The 18,614-nt window shown below is 42.8% G+C and overlaps 1 protein-coding gene and 1 long non-coding RNA gene across 2 annotated transcripts in view; one reads left to right on the plus strand and one right to left on the minus strand.

The window, feature by feature from the left end:
- The window catches only part of cacna1ea (calcium channel, voltage-dependent, R type, alpha 1E subunit a), a 126,214-nt gene that overhangs the window by 91,787 nt on the left and 15,813 nt on the right, over window positions 1-18,614 (plus strand). Inside the window, exons 13-30 of the mRNA XM_074635359.1 lie at window positions 2,055-2,150; window positions 2,332-2,541; window positions 3,038-3,150; window positions 3,368-3,480; window positions 4,600-4,731; window positions 5,276-5,345; window positions 5,527-5,644; window positions 6,202-6,269; window positions 6,487-6,578; window positions 10,332-11,246; window positions 12,873-13,111; window positions 13,839-13,950; window positions 14,205-14,334; window positions 14,910-14,969; window positions 15,671-15,777; window positions 16,218-16,314; window positions 17,575-17,735; window positions 18,109-18,246. Of these exons, the coding sequence (XP_074491460.1) occupies window positions 2,055-2,150; window positions 2,332-2,541; window positions 3,038-3,150; window positions 3,368-3,480; window positions 4,600-4,731; window positions 5,276-5,345; window positions 5,527-5,644; window positions 6,202-6,269; window positions 6,487-6,578; window positions 10,332-11,246; window positions 12,873-13,111; window positions 13,839-13,950; window positions 14,205-14,334; window positions 14,910-14,969; window positions 15,671-15,777; window positions 16,218-16,314; window positions 17,575-17,735; window positions 18,109-18,246 (2,971 nt within the window). The remainder of the gene's footprint in view (window positions 1-2,054; window positions 2,151-2,331; window positions 2,542-3,037; window positions 3,151-3,367; window positions 3,481-4,599; window positions 4,732-5,275; window positions 5,346-5,526; window positions 5,645-6,201; window positions 6,270-6,486; window positions 6,579-10,331; window positions 11,247-12,872; window positions 13,112-13,838; window positions 13,951-14,204; window positions 14,335-14,909; window positions 14,970-15,670; window positions 15,778-16,217; window positions 16,315-17,574; window positions 17,736-18,108; window positions 18,247-18,614) is intronic.
- LOC141767760 (uncharacterized) lies at window positions 4,920-7,196 on the minus strand. The gene is made up of 3 exons (XR_012593928.1): window positions 6,764-7,196; window positions 6,436-6,688; window positions 4,920-5,132 (listed from the first exon to the last, which is right to left on the minus strand). It is a non-coding gene; the product is annotated as an uncharacterized LOC141767760 (long non-coding RNA).

Here is an 18,614-nt window from a genome sequence, read left to right on the forward strand (position 1 = left end):
TGGCGCACTGCGGTTGCCTTAGCAACCAGTGGTCTGTGTATGTATGTGTGTGTGTTGACAGGACTCAGCGTCTGCGCCAGTGTGTGAAATGGCAGCAATATGTTTGTGTATCTGTGTGTTTGATCAACAGCTTGTAAAAAAAAACTCCCCAAAGCAAATATTGACTGTGAGTAGATTCAGAAATCACAAGGTAGCAGGAAGGAGTGAGTGGGGGTTGGTAGGAGAGGATGAAGGGTAATCATAAACACATTACTCAGCAGAAAAAGGTCAAAACATACTCATCACAATCACTTCGGCATGTGTGCACTGCACGGCGTGTGCCCTGATACTGAATGACACCAGCTGAAATAAGAGAAATGCATGGACCGTCAAGTCGCCTCGGAGCATGGTTTGCCATGACGGGAGATCATGAAATAGCAGCAGAAGGTTTGCATTCAGCTGTTTGGATCATTACACTAACATTAAATTATCATTTTTATCTCATTCAACTGCAGCGCTAATGAGCTCAACTTTCCCTCTCAGCTGAAACTTCACAGACATTAGCTTGTCATGCAGATTCTGATTTCTTCTTATCATTTGCTTCATCATTATCTTTCCATTGCACTATAAGCTTCCACACTTGGATACTGCTTGAGTCTAACTGTTAGTGTCTTAAAGATGTAAGGGTGATCAGCCCGTTCTCATTCCCAGGGCGTCAGATACCGAGGCTTTGTCACGTCCCTCAGCGTGTGATACCAACACACAAGGCACCCTTTAGCGCCTGTATGAGACACACCGGGCTTTCAATTATCTACAATGTAAACCCATCCGCTGCAACAGTAAACGTTCAGAGAAAGGGCTCCTGGAGTGACTGTGGTAATGTTGATTAAAGAGTGAAAAGACACACACTGGACGGGCAGGACAGGAGGTGGACGGGTCCAACAAACACAAGGCTTTCATCCAGGAGACCACTGTTAGTGTCCCGTATGTTAAGTTTCCCTTTCACGTTACAATCAGCTGTTTGTTTGTGTCCCCTGTTCACAACGTTCGGTTTCATTTTCACTTGACAAACGTAGTGGTTTTAAAGAAACTGTGTGTAACATTTAGGGGCAGAAATTGAATATAATATTGATAACAATTTTCTTTAGTTTATAATCACCTGAAAATAAGAATCGTTGTGTTTTCGTTACCTTAGAATGAGCTGTTTATATCTACATAGGGATCGGGTCCTCTTCATGGAGTCCGCCATGTTTCCACATTGACCCAGAACGGACAAACCTAACTTTTCCTGGGAGTCGATAACGTCACTCGTTTGTTACATCACCCCGGTCGTCGGGAAAAAATACACGGGAAACCTCTGTTGGTCTTGATGAGCTGCAGCATTTATTTCTGCTAAAGCACAGCTAAACTACCTCTGTCTTCTGCTCCACTTACTCACTTGTTCGCTCACAGCATCACACACATTCACTGCCACTCTCTCTCTCTTGCTTCACCACTCACTTCCCACATACACACACAAAAAAACTCTTGGCACTGTCTCTGCTCCAGATGACCTACTCTCTTATAACAACTGGCTCTATAAGACCATTCACATTTTTGCGTTGGCCATCGTAGTTATCCTACACGCTTGGCACACAGGACAGGCTTCAATCTGCAACTTCACCGCTAGATGTCGCTAAATCCTACACACTGTTCCTCTAAGCTCAACCATGTTTTTTCCTGAACCTAACTAAGTGGTTTTGTTGCCTAAACCTATAGTGATGCCAAGGAGTATGACAAAGCGCCAGTATGTGATGAGCTAGGATGAGAACGTGTTGGGTTGATCATGCACAAGGCAGTTTTTTTGGGCCACGTTAACATACTACCAGTAAAAAGTCAAAAATCTATTCACTGATTCAGCACAATGTGATCAAAACAACAAGTAAACAGTGTTTTGTTGCCATGTGGCGCAAAAAGTCGGCTTTGTGTCTCTATCCTCACAGTATGTTCGCTCTAATTTCACAGAATGTATTAGTTGTGTACAGTTTGAACATCTTGTTCTGGGACTTTTTATGTTCAACCTGCTCTGTCCGCAGTGCTGAAGAGAGCCACTACCATCAAGAGGAGAGGGATGGATGTGGTGCATCGAGGGCAACCGGGGGAGGAACAATATGGCGACATCTCTTCTGTGGGTGAGTGGGAGTCTGGATAGGCTCATGAATATGGGCGAATAAAGTGTAAGGCATACTCCAATAGGGCACATTGAGCTCTGCTGCAGCTGTAGAAATGCATATTTGACACTGGAACAGGAACATGCTGTACAAGCACTGTTAGTTAGACCACAGTATCTCTGACTCCTGCTAACACCCGCAGGCATCCCCATGACCAGAGCAAGTATCAGGAGTGCCAAGCGAGGTCCAACAGCGTTTTTCCGTCGCAAAGAGCGTCTCCTCCGCATCTCCATCCGCCGGGTGGTGAAGACGCACACTTTCTACTGGACAGTGCTGGGCCTGGTGGCGCTCAACACGCTGTGTGTGGCCATTGTTCACCACAACCAGCCCCTCTGGCTGTCCAACTTCCTCTGTGAGTCACACTTCATTTCAATAACACCTTTAGGCAGTTAAAGGAACATTTTGGGGGGATCAATTGCAGAAATGGAATACAAATATTCATGATTATGTTTTCATTAGTGTATAATCACTTGAAACTAAGTGTTTTCGTTAGCTTAGAATGAGCCCTTCCTTTTTACAGTAGCCCTGAACGGACAAACCAATCACTGGCTCTTGAGAGCCTTTCACATTTTTACGTTACCTGAAGGCCACCGTAGTTCTCCGACAAGCTTGGGAAACTGCGGTAACGTGAGCTTGGAAAGGGAGGAGTGAGCAGAAGGGTACTCAGTTGGTTGCGACATGCAACCATACCACTAGATGCCTCCAAATCCTACACGCTGTACCTTCAGTACACTTTTTTGTCACTGCAAGTCAATCAAATGGCTCTGAAGGTTGTTGTATATTTTTTAATCATATAACTGTCTATGTTAGTTTCAGAAGTTAAATACCTATCTTTGTTGTTGTTCCAGACTATGCAGAGTTCCTGTTCCTCGCTTTATTTCTGACTGAGATGTTTCTGAAGATGTACAGCTTAGGACCGCGGCTCTACTTCCACTCCTCCTTCAACTGCTTTGACTGCAGTGTCAGTACCCCGTCTCCCTCTCTACATATTTGTTTTTCCCAAAATCCAACTGCTTGTGTTTTTAAATTATGCTGCATCAGCCCTCTCTTCCTCTGTATCTGTCATCTTCTCTGCTTCTATCTTACTTCTCCCTGTCACTCTGTCAGAGCTGTTAGTCTAGACTCATTTGTTCCTGTGCGTTTTTATTAAAGACGCATGTGAATATATGTGTCTGCAGGTGATCGTTGGCAGCATCTTTGAAGTGCTGTGGGGTTTCTTCAGGCCCGGCACTTCCTTTGGCATCAGCGTCCTGCGTGCTCTCCGTCTGCTGAGGATCTTCAAGATCACCAAGTTAGCACTGCAGCCGTCCTCATTCTTTGCCATCTGTTGAGATGTTTCGCATTATTTACACGGAGCATTTCACTGTAGACTGAAAGCTAGCAGTCATGTTAAGTTTTTCATGTTGTTGTGATATGCAGTTTTCTATATTTTGTGTTGTGTGGGGGATTCTGTTTTATTTAATTTCTTTAAAGATGTGCATCAAACAATACGGTCTTGCACCCTAAAACAAGACAAAACCACAAAAAAGACTGACGGGAACTTAAATATTTAAATATACGCCCATGACATTCTTATTCCTAACAAAAAGAAAGTTACATTCAGCAAAAGCCGATTAGACTGTTTTCAGGCTATTAAATAGGCATTATCGGTCGCTACACCATAGAGGTAGGTCAATAGGGGCCTACTAAACCAACTATTAGGTGTTATCATCTATTCACATGGTAGATCAATGAAAGAAGGTATAAAAGAAGACGACAGCGACCTCTAGTGACCGCAGTAATAATGACTGGAGCAGAAGCGGAAGTCAGACGCTGTAGTATAGACAGTGTGAAACTCCATATGGGGTGGCAGTCAGGGGCAATGGATGGGACACAAAACACAGGATCAAAACATGATGTTTTTCCCACTTAAGTAAGTGGTTTTGTTGCCTAAACCTAAAGAAGCCTTTTTGTCTGTGTTCAAAACGTAACGTTTCATTCAGTTTTACAACGTAGTAGGTGTAGTCGGCCCCTAATGACCCACATTTATGGTGCATATAGCGACCGATAACGCCTATTTAATGGCCTGATAACAGTCGAATCGGGTGGGTGAGCTCACTTCTTTCTAACTCTACACCTGCAGATTTTTTTCATTTTCAAACTTGTAGTTTCAGCGCCAACCAACGCTGACTCAAGTGACATCACTTGAGGCAATTTTATCAGACTTCACACGGTTCCCTCTAGAGCCACAAAAGGCTTTAAACAACCTTTTTCACATGTGTAGTAGTACTCCTCAAGACCTGTAAACAGACTTTGATGTGAAAAATAAGTGGAGTTCCCCTTTAAGTTTTCTTTAAAAGTAAAGTATTACATTTTTCACATTTTACAAAATATTTTTTGCACTAATATGTAATATTTTGTGACTGTCAAGGTATTGGGCGTCTCTGAGAAACCTGGTCGTCTCTCTGATGAACTCCATGAAGTCCATCATCTCCCTCATCTTCCTCCTCTTCCTCTTCATCCTAGTCTTCGCACTCCTTGGCATGCAGCTCTTCGGTGGAAGGTAACACTAAATAGTAAAGAAATAAAGAAATTGAGTAAAGTGAGGAGCCACCCAGGCAGGAAGACAAATCTAATCCATCCGGTAGAAAATATAGACAGTTTTTCTCTCCCACTCGGCTCATTACTCATTTCCTGTGGTTCCAGTAAAGACACATTTACAAACATAAAAACAAGCATACGTCATTAATCAGTAGCTTCCTCTTTATTGAATGCACACAGTTTAGGGGAGGGTAGATTGTCCTATAGCCTGTCCACAGTTATTTTCATTATACTAACAGACTGTGCGAGCTCGGTCGAGATTTCAAACTTTCTTTGTCACAGCCTTTGTTGCTTGGTTTTCCCCTGAGCCGATGGCTGTTTCCACAAGCTGTCACTTCAATATAGGCTGGCCTTGTGTATGAACTGGAATACAGAGCACATGGAAAAAAAAACATCAGCCAGCCGGTCGGAGAGGAGGAGAATTGATTTCTCTCTGACCGAAAAATTAAATAAAAACTAGACTCAGCTCTGCTTTTTTAAGGACCATATGTGTGTTTTTCTCACAGGTTCATCTTTGAAGACTACACCCCAACAAACTTTGACACCTTTCCTGCAGCCATCATGACTGTCTTTCAGGTCTGGAAATAAACCTGATAATTTATTGCTCTCTACTTCACACACGTTTACTACAGCGAGTCACGATGTACAGGAAATGTAATTAACATTTTAGCAGGTGGTGAGTTTATAGCTAAGCTCAACAGTGATGCTCGGGATAGTTTTGTGGATAATATTGTTTTTGTGTTGTGTGTTTTCTCAGATCCTGACTGGAGAGGACTGGAACGAGGTGATGTACAACGGCATTCGCTCTCAAGGAGGAGTGAAGTCTGGCATGTGGTCCTCTATCTACTTTATAGTGCTCACACTGTTTGGAAACTGTATCCTTTATTACTCCTATTTCAATGAAATATGAAAGCTTTCATTCCGAAATGTCGTACAGCACTTTAAGGGATATTTTGGGTGTTTTGAAGTGGGGTTGTATGAGGTACTTATCCATAGTCAGTATATTACCTACAGTAGATGACGGGGAAGCAGACGGGAGTTATCGCACGAAAGCAAATCAATGTACTGCTGTGAACGCGGCCTGTAGTAAAACGTATTTTACACACCTAAAAGAAATGCCCACCAAAAATATCAATATCAGTTTAAGTGTGCTCTATATTTAGAATATTTTCACCGGTTTACCTTGTCGTCAGACAGCCCTTTCCGATGGGAAACTGAAGAAACAAACAAACTACACGGTCGAGGCAGAGGTAGACCAGCAACCTCCGTGTTCTGCGAGGTAAAATTACTGTTTTTTTCAATGGAGTCTGGTGGCTTTGGCGAGAGCATAGATACCAGCTTCAGTTCCCCTTCTGAAACAGACTGTATAGCTGTCTCACAGCAAGGTTGTCCAGTTGCACTTTGATCACATCCTTAATTCAGCTGTGACCAGACACTCTGCTGAATGTTTTCTTGGCCATCGCTGTGGATAACCTCGCCAATGCACAAGAACTTACCAAGGTAATAAAAAAGTGAAAATGAAAGAACAAGCCTGGTCTTATCTGCTTGTTAGAGTCTGTTACTAAATGCTAAATAGTCTTAATAATCTTTCCACTCCGCCCACCGTGTCCAATCCTGCTCTCATCTCCTCTCATCACTTTGATTCTGTTTAATTATTTAAACTCACAGATGCTCCAGTTGCTCAGTCGCCTTTTGCTCTTTTCCCTCTTTTGATCAGGATGAAGAGGAAGCCGAGAGAGCGTGCAACCAGAAGCACGCTCTGCAGAAGGCAAAGGAGGTCGGACCGTTGTCCTCCTTCATGTCTTCAGAGTAAGTGCTGTATGCAGCCGATCTCTCTGCCTGACCTCCTCCTCTCCTCCGTCTTTCTTTCTTTCTCTTCCTCTCCATCCTTCCTTCCTCCAGGGGTTGTCTATATAGGACTGACCAGCAGTGCAAACATTTAGCACGAGTTGCTGTAGACCCCAGCAAATGGCGAGTAGATTTGACTTACTAACCCCTTCATGCAGAGCAGTTATAGATGGAGGTTAAGGGTCATCAATACAGAGCTTCAAGTTGTGCACTTAAATGTCACTTAGGGCCTGTTGAGAGAATCACTATTTGATGCCGTCCCACTAGAGACTTATTGATGCGTCTTTACTGAAAGGTCTACTATCTAGCCTCTGCTCCCAGCACTGTAATTTGCTCCAAATTGAAGTCTACGTCTCCATGGTTACTGGTTCCACTCCAGGGTGGGAGGTGCTTATGATGTTGTCATGGAGACAGGGTTACTCAGTGTCCAAATTAACATGGCGTGTCCATTACAGTAATATACTTCTGGATTCAGCAGATATCGTTGCTAGTAAAGAGTTTAAAGATAACGTGTGTGCAGGTTTTGATCTGTTGAAGTGTTTTCACTTGTGGAAAATTTTGATAACGTGACCTTGTTTTCTCAATGCTCAGGTTTCCAGCTCGCAGAATAGATTGTGTTTTTTTCTCAGGGATTGATTGCCTTGTCGTAGGTGGTGGAAGTGCATGTGCATGCACAAGAGTGGGGACCTCTGGCTCTGTATGCACGCTGTGTATTGGGAAACAAGCAGTTTGTTGCATGGGCATGTGGAAGATTTTACAAGATAATATTTTATTAACATGACATTATGCACCTTCTTGCTTTCTGTCTTTCTCTCTATCTGGAGGCAATTTTCCTAAAACGTACCCAACAGAAATTAAATTAGAACAGAGCAGAAAGAAAACTAGAGAGATGTGCATCAGTTTTCGGTTTAGCCAGCTGAGGGTCAGGCTCCTGTCAGAGCCCATAGAGGAGACAAGAATACCACGGGGTCATCTGGGCCGCCATCTGTATTCAGAGTGGACACTCTGAACTTTTAAGGGTCTCTGGTTTCATCGCCCGATGTCAGCTATGAAACCCCGGCGGTACCTGCCCCCGCTGACCTTGAAGAAACTTGCATGACAGCATTTGCTCACTAAAAAAAATAGAGATGCAGCATGTTGGAGGCTGATGATGATTTCACTTTGGGAGTGCATGCATCTGGTCGGCATGATCAAAGGAAGAAAAACAGAAATTACACACACACCCTGCTTGTCATGAACAGTATAACAAGTGATACTTAAAGGCCCAGACACACCAAGCTGACATCAACGAACTAGCGGCGATGAAGGCCGACTGTTGCATCGCCTCATGACGCCTTTGTCTTGGCTGACAAGTTGCACTCGAACACACCACAAAGACTACAGCCGACGACCAGTTAGCACGTACGTTCTGATGGCTTATATATCCGCAGTCCTCGGTCTTTCAGTTTCCCTTTTTGAATGATGAATACAGACTACCGCAACCTGCTGTTAGGGATAGTTACTTACCTCTCACGCAGGCGCAGAATGTACGTGCTAGTTGGCCATCGGCTGTAGTCTTTGTGGTGTGTTCAAGTGCAACTTCTCGGCCAAGGAAAGGGGACGTGAGGCAACGCAACAGTCGGCCTTCATCACCACTAGTTCTTTGAGGCCGGGTTGGTGTATCTAGGCCTTTAGACTAGAATATTTGGATAGTTTTTCATTGTGTGTGTGTGTGTGCAGTTTTTCTTCCATTATGAAATCCTTCTCCCAAATACTCTTTGAGTATTCTGAATATTTTTAGACTAACATTTTGAAGCTCTGCATATGAATTTCCTCATTTAGTTCTACTAGCATGTCCCAAAAGAATGCTAATGTCTGAGTGCTCTGAGGTGAGGCTGATGTTAAGAGCTGCATCCCAGTGTGGTGGTTTTGCTCGAAGGGTTTCTAAATATGTACTTTTTTCCTGTGTTTGCTGATGGAGCCCATCTCTGTGTTTTTCTACCTGTACCCATACTGTAGCTCAGACTGTCTAACGTCTCAATCTTACTTAAAATGTCTTCTTATCAATGTTGTGCTTACTGTTGATGTTTTATGAATGTTGTTTAATTGTTTCTAATACTGAATCCATCTTGTTTGTCAATGTGCCGCTTGGCTCCAGTGGAGACACACAGCAAAGCATCAAGAGTCCAGTCAGCTTTTGACCTCCAAATTTATTCATTGCAAACATTTAAAGGAGAGGATGTACGCAGTGGAAATATTCTGTTGCAAACAGATTACATGATGTAGTGACTGAATGTTAAATAAATAATTCATCTGTGAGTGTAATCTTCTAAAAGAGTAGTTTTACATATGAATAACAAATTCAGAACGGCTGCTAAATGGCATTAACAGTCTGCACACAGTTGTTTTGATGACTTTGGTGTTTAGGATCGTTTGCTGTGTGTCTCCTGGTCTGTTTTGTCTCTGCTCACAAAAGCACTAATGTCTTGTTTTCAACCAATCGCTCATTGATAACACGGACCACACGAGAGTCCACGTTCCAGTAAGTAACACTGTCTGTTCAGCTCTCTGAATCTCTCACTAACGCCTGTCTGATTTTCTTAAATGGGTGAATGTCCCACACTCATCCTGTATAGTGTTCTGCTCATGCTCTGTCCTGTACCTCCAAACTCTCCAACCTTGTTTTATTCCACCTTTGTTTATATCTATTCCACTGGTTTCATTCTGCATCTTTTTGTTATTACAGTCACACAACAGTTCCTGGCTTGGTTAATTTATCGCCTAACATCTTCATCGACCCAGTAAATTGCTTCATGTTGATATGAAATAGCTCTTTATTGTTGATAAACCGCTCGAACATCAGACCAAAACGCTTGTTAGTACATGCACTGTGATGTTCATTTTTTGGTTCAAATGTCTTGATTGCTAATTTACATTTCATAAAATGGAAAGGGAACCTAGAAAGTAGAATTTTAAGCAGATGCAGAAACTCTACTTCGAATTAAATTTGACTTTTGGTGAATGCACAGCATGCAAACAAAACTGGTTTCAGATGTGGATAAATAGACAACAGTACAAGCTAAAATGAAACGTCTCAAACCAAATTCTAGACATTAAAGGAATAGTTTGGGTGTTTTGAAGCGGGGTGTATGAGATACTTATTAATAGTCAGTGTATTACCTACAGTAGATGACAGTCCACACACCCCCAGTTTGGAGAAACAGGCCTTTACCACAGAACAGTATCTGCGGGCGGAAAAGCATCCTCGCAAGGGGGCAATTTTGCTCCACGTGCACAAATAAGGGCCCGCGAGCACGGGGCTTTAACGAGTGTGAGCACTCGCTCGCTTGTCAAGTTGACTTTTGGGACTTTGGAGGCGGGGATGAAATAGACAGTGGCTGATGTCTGTCTCTGCTCTTTTGATTGCACTGCCATGCCGGCAACACTGGGCTCACACAGTGCATGAGCCTCGTTAACTGTCCTGAAAGTTAACGAGGCTCATGTTCACATTCATTAGTTGCAAACGGATATATTCAGTTCACCTTTCACCAAAAACATGAGCATGTTCACGCACAACACTGAATATGGATAAGTATCTCATACAACCCCACTTCAAAACACCCAAACTGTCCCTTTAACCTTAATTTAAACCTTCTGAATATTTAATGTGGCGCTGCATATACTAAATTGTCTGCTTCTATATATTGACATTTGGTCTTTTCTTTCTCTTCTCAGGGGAAGCCGGAGGAGGCGGCCCTACCTGTACAGGAAAAGAGCCATTCATCGCAGCCGGCCTACCTACTCCTGCTCCCTGCAGGAGGCCCAGGGCAGCCTCAGGGAGGGCCGCCCACCCCCACCATTCAACTCCTCTAACTCTTTCATGTCCAGGAGAGAGAGAAGAAAAAGGATGACCATGTCCGTGTGGGAGCAGAGGACCAGCCAGCTGCGGAGAAACCGCCAGATGTCCAGCCGAGAGGTCCTGTTCACCGGCCCCAGCGAGGAGAAGGACGGACCCCCTGATTCAAACCAGAGCCAGCATGGACTTCCCCAGTCACTACACCGCAAGGCCATGGAGCACACGCAGTCGGGGAGTTTGAAGCACCTGACGGACCCCTTAGCCTCCCCGTCCAAGAACCAGGCTCCAGGGTCCTCCACGTCTGTGGATACGCCTCTGGATGCCGCCCTCTCTGGTGACATACCTGAACCCTCAGTGGCACCGGAGTCATTGGATCTTACGAACCCTCCTGATGCATCTGTGTCTGTGGTCATACCAGAGCCTTCTGAATCAGACTCCATCACTGAGAGCACAAAACTGGGCGTCAATCAGAGTCACAACACCGTCAGCGAGCGCCGGAGCCCCAGATTGAATGGCGAGCATCAACACAGGCCAGTAAAGAAGTTCAGACCACCAGATAACCTTGACTCACTGACTCCTGAGATGGGAGGTCATGGTGGGATCAGGGGCAGGAGGGCGCTGCGTCACTGTGACCATCAGAACGGGGCCAGAAGTCAGGGTTCATCGCCCGGGAATGGAAGCCACTTGGCGAGTCGCTCGGTGAGCAGAGAGAGGAGGAGAAATCCAGGTAAAGCGGAGGAGAAGGAGGCAGAGACCAAAAAGGAAGAAGAGGTGTCCAAACCTGATGAGAACAGGTGAGACAGACCAACAGCTGCTCAGCCAACATGTTCTTTTTGTTTTTGTTTGGCAGCGTGTTTCAGATTTAATAAACAGGTGGAATCAAAGTGTAGAGAGACAGGAACGATTTAGAGAAGAGACGGGAATAAGATGAAACAAAGGTCCCCAGTCAGATTCATCCCAGGATGTCACATCTACTGTATATGTTTAATGCAGTGACTGTCAATGACCTGGAGATGTTATGGAACAAAATACAGGCATTAACTTTGATATACGCAGTAAATCTCAACACAAATCTAAGCACAGGACTCTGTTACAACGCAAGATTAAGCTATTAAAGGGACAGGTCACCCCCAAATCAAAAATACATATTTTCCGTCTTACCTGTAGTGCTATTTATCAATCTATGTTGTTTTGGGGTGAGTTGCAGAGTGTTGGAGATATCAGCCGTAGAGATGTATGCCTTCTCTCGAATATAAAAAAACTAGACGGCACTCGAACCGAACTACACACGCCAACCGTGTCACCACGCAGAAGGAAACATTCATCTACTCATGGACGGGAAGCTCTCCTGAGCCTCCTGAGCTCACCTGAGCTAGCTAATGTTATGACCGCACATCTCAGCAGAAGAGGAAGCCATTCATGTTTACTTCTCACGCTGTCACAAGCACGAGCCTCTTGTCCATAGATGCATGTTTCCTTCTGTGCAGCGATACGGTTGGCGTGTGTAGTTTGGGATAAAGAAAATAGTTCCTACATGAAACTGCTCACAACAAGGTCTGTGGATTATCTTGTGTGAGTGCCATTTAATTCCATTATATTTGAGAGAAGGCAGACATCTCGACAAATAGCACTAGTTAAATAGCATTACAGCTAAGAGGAAAAATGTGTATTTTTGATTTTGGGGTAAACTGTCCCTTTAAGATGTCAATTTTCAGCACAAACAAGATTCACCTGCGCTGTGAATATTTATTTATTATGGATAAGGAAATGTTTTGGGATCTCAGAAATGATTGCACACTCAAATTGCCTATTGCATTTTGGCTGCATGTTTCTTATTATTATGGGCATGCCTTAATTAGATTGCCAACAGTAGAACAACATGCAACCTGTCAAGTGATAACTGGGGGCAGTTCATGTTCCACCACCAAGGTGCATCGGGGTTGTGCAACATTTCCGACCCTCTCTGCATTTGTGAACATCAACCTTTATGAAGATGGTTTCCCCATTAATGTCAACCAAGTAACCAAAACTTCAGAGTAAATTGAGTATAAGAAACAACTGTAATCTCTCACTGAGTGAGATCATTCCATGCTACAGCAGACTAATTACAAGGTTACAGATTTTCCCCTCAGCCTCTCTGCTATTGTGCCACAGTGGTATTCATGGTGCTGTGGCTGTCACACATATCACAACAAGTGAACAGTTTCTCATCATGCAATACTGAGCTGACCAAGAACTGACCTTGTCCTTTAAGCGTATTGCTCAGATCCCCCGTTAATGAATTCCTGCATCTACATGCATCAATGTTAGTGGTTCCCGTAGCTTTAGGGCTATAGATTCACCACCAGACAGCACCGACACTGTAAGTATATCATTGTCCTCCTGTCTGTCCAGTAATGTCTTTGTGTCTGTGTTTCCAGACAGGATGACAGGAATGAAGGAGGAGACACTGACCCACCAGACAACCAGACTGGTGACCAGTGTCCTCAGAAGCAGGAAGAACCTCCTCAGCCATCAGACCCGCCTCCTCCTGTCATCCCGGAGAGCAACAAAGAAGACAATGAGACAGAACAGGACGAGGACAAATCTCAGCTCAGCTCCAGTGTGATCGTTGAGATGCCCAACGTTCAGTCGTGTCTGGAGCTCTCCACGATCACAGGTATTTGAGACGAGAAATAGGCCATGCAGATGCAGAGTCACGCTTCATTTCATACGAATTATACCTAAGCTAAATTGTTGCCTCCACAGTTCAGACATTTTTTAGAAGCCACGAGTCTTGTCAAGTCTAAGCTAGTCCTCAGAGCTCACTGATTCAGCTTACTAATACTGGGCTCAATCTATTTTCAGCGGATATTTTCCAGATTAAAATCACATTTTGAAAACTAAGCTTGCAAGTTTTAAAGTGGTGTTGTGAGGCCTCCTTCCTTGTTTGTATCCACACTGTACCATCTTCTCATTCCACCCTACACTTCTACTCCTGCTCCTCACACCTGTTCTTAACAAGCGGCTACTTCCGGTGCTGAAAAATGAAGCCATTACCGAAGTGCCAAACTGCAGTTCTCCAAAAGCGAGTCAATTCCCATAAACCCCCATGTTAAAATGCCCAATTTTTTACAGTAGAAATAAACATGTTTACAGCCTGGTACAATAGCTATAGCTAATATATAGCTAATTTCCACGTTCATAACACCTGTATGGAGGTGAATTTTTAAACAACACACCTGTTTAAATTATATTAAGGCTTAAAGTTCAGCATAATGAGGACGTGGCCGCTCTGAGTGACAGGTGAGTGCTGTACCAGGCTGCTAGCTGTCTGCTCTGCTGCATCATATTTTGTACAGTCTATGGTCCTTACCTCGTCTTCTTTTTCTCCTGACCTTCTCCAGTCAACAGTAAGGACCCTGAAACCTGTAAATCAGAGAAGGAGGAGGCAGAGGAGACAAAGCCTGTCATCACTGTGACTCCAGACAGCATGTTCATCTTCAAACCTGACAACCCGTAAGTTGCTTCCACGAGGATGGACTTATAATACAAGCATCAAACATCACATGTACTTGCCACCACTTGGACATTTTCATATTCAGAGTTTAATCATTTTAGTTAAGATTTGTTGCACGACATCCATGTTGTTCAATCCTGCTGCCAGTAACTTTCAGTAACTTTCCATCTTAAGCCTACACAGTCTTACTCTTAGCAGATATGGTACCTGACCTCTGCCTCACGTCTCCACTCTGCCATCTGTTCTTCCTCAGGGTGCGTCGAGCGTGTCACTACGTGGTCAACCTCAGGTACTTTGAAATGTCCATCCTGCTGGTCATAGCTGCTAGTAGTATAGCGCTGGCTGCTGAGGACCCTGTAGCCACCTCCTCTAACTGGAATAAGGTTAGTGTGTTCACATTCATGTACATTATATATATCATCTGTCTGGCACAGAGACAGCTGTAACATTAATGACTTAACAAAAGACAGAATATTTCTGCTGTTTCCACCATCTCCTGATTTACAATTTCAATCATTGTTTATCTGTGCCTTGGGTCTCATAGTTTCATCTATACTAAGCTGCAAAAGTACCTTAAAGAAAAAAGATTTTGAATAAAACACTTCCTTAAATTGTTTTGCAACAGGCAGCTAATGTGACTTGATGGGGGGCAGTTAAAGCGTTGATGAGCGAGGAAATTGCAGTCGAAGACACACTGAGCCGGGTTGTTTATGGGAGGGATTAGGCTAATTATATTGTGTTGTACTGCTATCATTTGAGGGGATTGTTTCATACTAAACCACAAGCTGAGATTCTGTGAAGTAAAATAGTCCTGTATGTCATAAAATCAACACAACACGTTGAAAAATTTCATATTTTTTTGTGAAGAACACATTTTTATTATCTGTGTAATATCTTAGATGCATCTGATTTTCTGAACTTTCTCTTTGACTGTCCTTCTGTCTCACACTTGCTGCAGGTTCTGCGGTATTTTGATTATGTGTTCACCGGAGTCTTCACATTTGAAATGATTATAAAGGTGAGTTACTGTATAAAGGTGGCATGATAATGATATGTCACTGTGTGGCGATTGATTTCAAGAAATAGTGGTAAAACATAAATGTACCTTTTTGGCATTTCTGCCTTTATTGGACAGATGAAGAGTGTAGTGGCAGACTTGAAATAGGGAGAGAGAGAAGGGGGTTTGACATGCAACAAAGGTCCCACGGTTGGAATCGAACCAACCATTCAGCTACCAAGCCGCTCCAACTGTACCAGTTCCAGGATGGTTCTACTGTGGAGCTACAACCCTTAAACTCAGCAACTAAACTCCAAAGTCCCTGTTTGTTTTTCTACCACATCAGAAGGACTATGGAGATTAGACAACTTAGTCTGATAACAAATTAAAAAGAAACTGTTGTTTGACACACAGTTTCCAACCATTTTGGCTCGTGACCCCTTAAAGGAACAGTGTGTAGCATTTTGCGGGATCTATTAGCAGTAATGGAATATAATAGTCATAACTATGTTTACATTATTGTATAATCACCTGAAACTAAGAATCGTTGTGTTTTTGTTAGCTTAGAATGAGCCCTTCATATCTACATAGGGAGCAGGTCCTCTTCACGGAGTCCGCCATGTTTCTACAGTAGCCCAGAACTAATTTAAAGTTGACTCCATCCCTGCAAACTATCCTGGAGGAGGACTTTTCTTCATTGCACAATCTTGTTTTGTCCTTAGATGATTGACCAGGGTCTACTCCTCCATGACGGCTCCTACTTCAGAGACCTCTGGAACATCCTAGACTTCATCGTGGTCGTGGGAGCGTTGGTGGCCTTCGCCCTCTCGTCAGTCACATCATTTATTTTAATGGATCACATGCAATAATCATATGTCTAAACATCAAAGTGTCTTTAAATCAGCTGTAAATGAGCTATTTTTGCTGTAAATGTTGTTTCTCTTCATGCAGTCATCTCCTCCATTTTCGTTTCTAACTCTATAACTGTTAATATACGTGTCCCTCTTTCCTGTTCTTCTCCGTCTGTGGGTGATGCCCCTGTGGGATTGACCAGCAGCAATGTGCTTGGGTAAAAAACTAAAAAGTCTTCCTCTCTTAGAAGAAATACTTTAAATGAGCAAAATTCAGAGTGTAACATAAGTAGAATATGTCAGATTAAACATAATGTAACGATGGACGAATAAGGTGGGGAAAAATAAATCAAAATGTGATATTTACTACTGTATGCTGCAATGGTGTGATGCTCACACTGTCTGTCTTTCTGTCCAGAAACAACAAAGGACGGGACATTAAGACCATCAAATCTCTGAGAGTGCTGCGTGTCCTCAGACCGCTGAAGACCATCAAGAGACTTCCTAAACTCAAGGTCAGAGATGCAGATGGTGTCTTTTATATCTTGGTTTTGTTTCCATACTTGTATCATTTGTATATTTCTATCAATATCTGTTATTATGAGCGTATTAATGAAAAGATATATGTTAGACAAATGTTAAAAATGACACATGACACCGGTTGTCTAATAATCAGCTGTACTGTATGTGTAGTGTTTAGTTAAAAGTTGAAAAGATATATTGTGTAATATTTTGACCAAACATCCATCTTGACTTCATTTGGACAAAAGCGACTGATGTCCATCCTTCTGCAGAAGTCTGATGTTTGCTTGACATCTGGGCCGAAGAGAACATAGCCTACAGAATATGCTAAATATATGCAATATGCAATAATAGTGACATTTATAAAGTCATCAGAGATAACTGAAAGAGAAGGGATTTGTGCACACAGTACATCATTGCCGAGTCAAAGTGAAAAAACGTAGACAGCAATATTTCAAATTTTGCCGTTCCCTGCATGGAAGAGACAGCTCTCGAGGTGAAAAAGATAAATTTGCTCCTTTGTACACGCCCCTCAGCAATTTTTTTTATATGATTTGGTCTGCTTTAATTTGTGCACTGTGATATCGAACCAGACTAAATAGAAAAACAAACCACAAGTATCAATTTCACTCTGATTCAGACAAGCCAAACCAACTATGGCTTGTGAAAGCACCCAAGGCACCAAATACGCTCCTCGGTGGAAAAATAAATAATACAAAATTGAAACTGAGATGTTGATTTGCAGACAGGAGAACTAAAGAGCACAAAGAATAAGCAGACAATAAGAGAGGAGAGGGGAGAGTTAAAAGTGAAGGCAAGGAATTAGGCAGCCTGAGAGGCAGCTGGAGGACCGTCTGAGTGTGCTAACAGGTATTCATTTTGGGATTGTGACTAATACCATGCACACAGAGCTGTAAATAACAGATACACACATATCTTCTTATTCACTGGGAGAGGGAGTGAAGAAGAGTGTGATTTTGGTATTTTCCTACATGTACAACAGCTGATTCGTGTCTCAGATTGTTACCATATGGATTCAAACGCACCAAGAAAAGCTTGCAAAACAGTCCCTACTTGCAGCTGCACTACTGTGTGATGATACCATAAATGTGACTGAATAGATAGTGACTGTATGTGCAACAGAGAATATACTGACAATGAAATGTCACACTTGCTGCAGTATCTGCACGTCTGCACAGACCCGATTCCCTGATCTCACCACATACCTTTCATCTCACGTCTCTCTCTTCCAGGCGGTCTTTGACTGTGTGGTGACGTCTCTGAAAAACGTCTTCAACATCCTGATCGTTTATAAGCTTTTCATGTTCATCTTCGCCGTCATCGCCGTGCAGCTCTTCAAGGGGAAGTTTTTCTACTGCAACGACAGCTCGAAGGACACAGAGAAGGACTGCCAGTAATACTCTTCCTTCCTTTTCCCTTCCTTTATTCCTGCATTCATCTCTCTCTCTTTCTTTCTTTCTTTCTTTCTTAGTTATTCTTTATTTACTTCAGATGTTGTGATCTTTCCACATACCCTCTTACCCACCTAATTACATAGTTTTTTCTTAATTTGCTTCTTTCTTTATTCCTTTCTTTCTTTGTCCTTCATCTGTCTTTCCTTACTTCTTTTCTTCCTTCCTTCATTCAGTCAATGAAACATTGTTTAGGCTCCATGTCCTCAGAAAAGTAGACACTAAAGTTAATAAAGGCTTTGAAAATGTTGCAATATCCTTTCAAATTGTGTATGATTCTTACCTTTTCTCCTCCTCCTCCTCCTCCTCTTCCAGGGGTTACTACATTGACTACGCAAAGGACAAGAAAGAGGTGAAGAGAAGAGAGTGGAAGAGACACGAGTTTCACTACGACAACGTCATCTGGGCTCTGCTCACTCTCTTCACTGTTTCCACTGGAGAGGGATGGCCCCAGTGAGTGTCTGACTGGTTGAGGAAATTCAGCAGGAGTTTTCCCACACATCATTTTCCTTTCTTAGAGGGCTCATTAGCTTTTATGAGCATTATAACCTTTTAACATCTGGTTTGAGATTTGGTAATGGTCAAATCTGACCTTTGATGAAGGAAATATAATAGATGTGATTAACTTAACAAAGATTTTGCCATTTATTATCTCGCAATAAGGTTATGCCAATATTTTACTGACAGCGCTTGTGGGTTTGTACTGTTCCAGCCCTCAGTAATTGAATGCTGCTGTGGTAATTAATCAAAATGATATCCTCTTCTCATTTGAGCCCCACCCCAGTGTACATGTACTTCCAAACAGTTTCTTCCAAAACTAA

Source organism: Sebastes fasciatus, chromosome 5 (assembly GCF_043250625.1).
Source record: "Sebastes fasciatus isolate fSebFas1 chromosome 5, fSebFas1.pri, whole genome shotgun sequence".
Lineage (NCBI taxonomy): Eukaryota > Metazoa > Chordata > Actinopteri > Perciformes > Sebastidae > Sebastes > Sebastes fasciatus.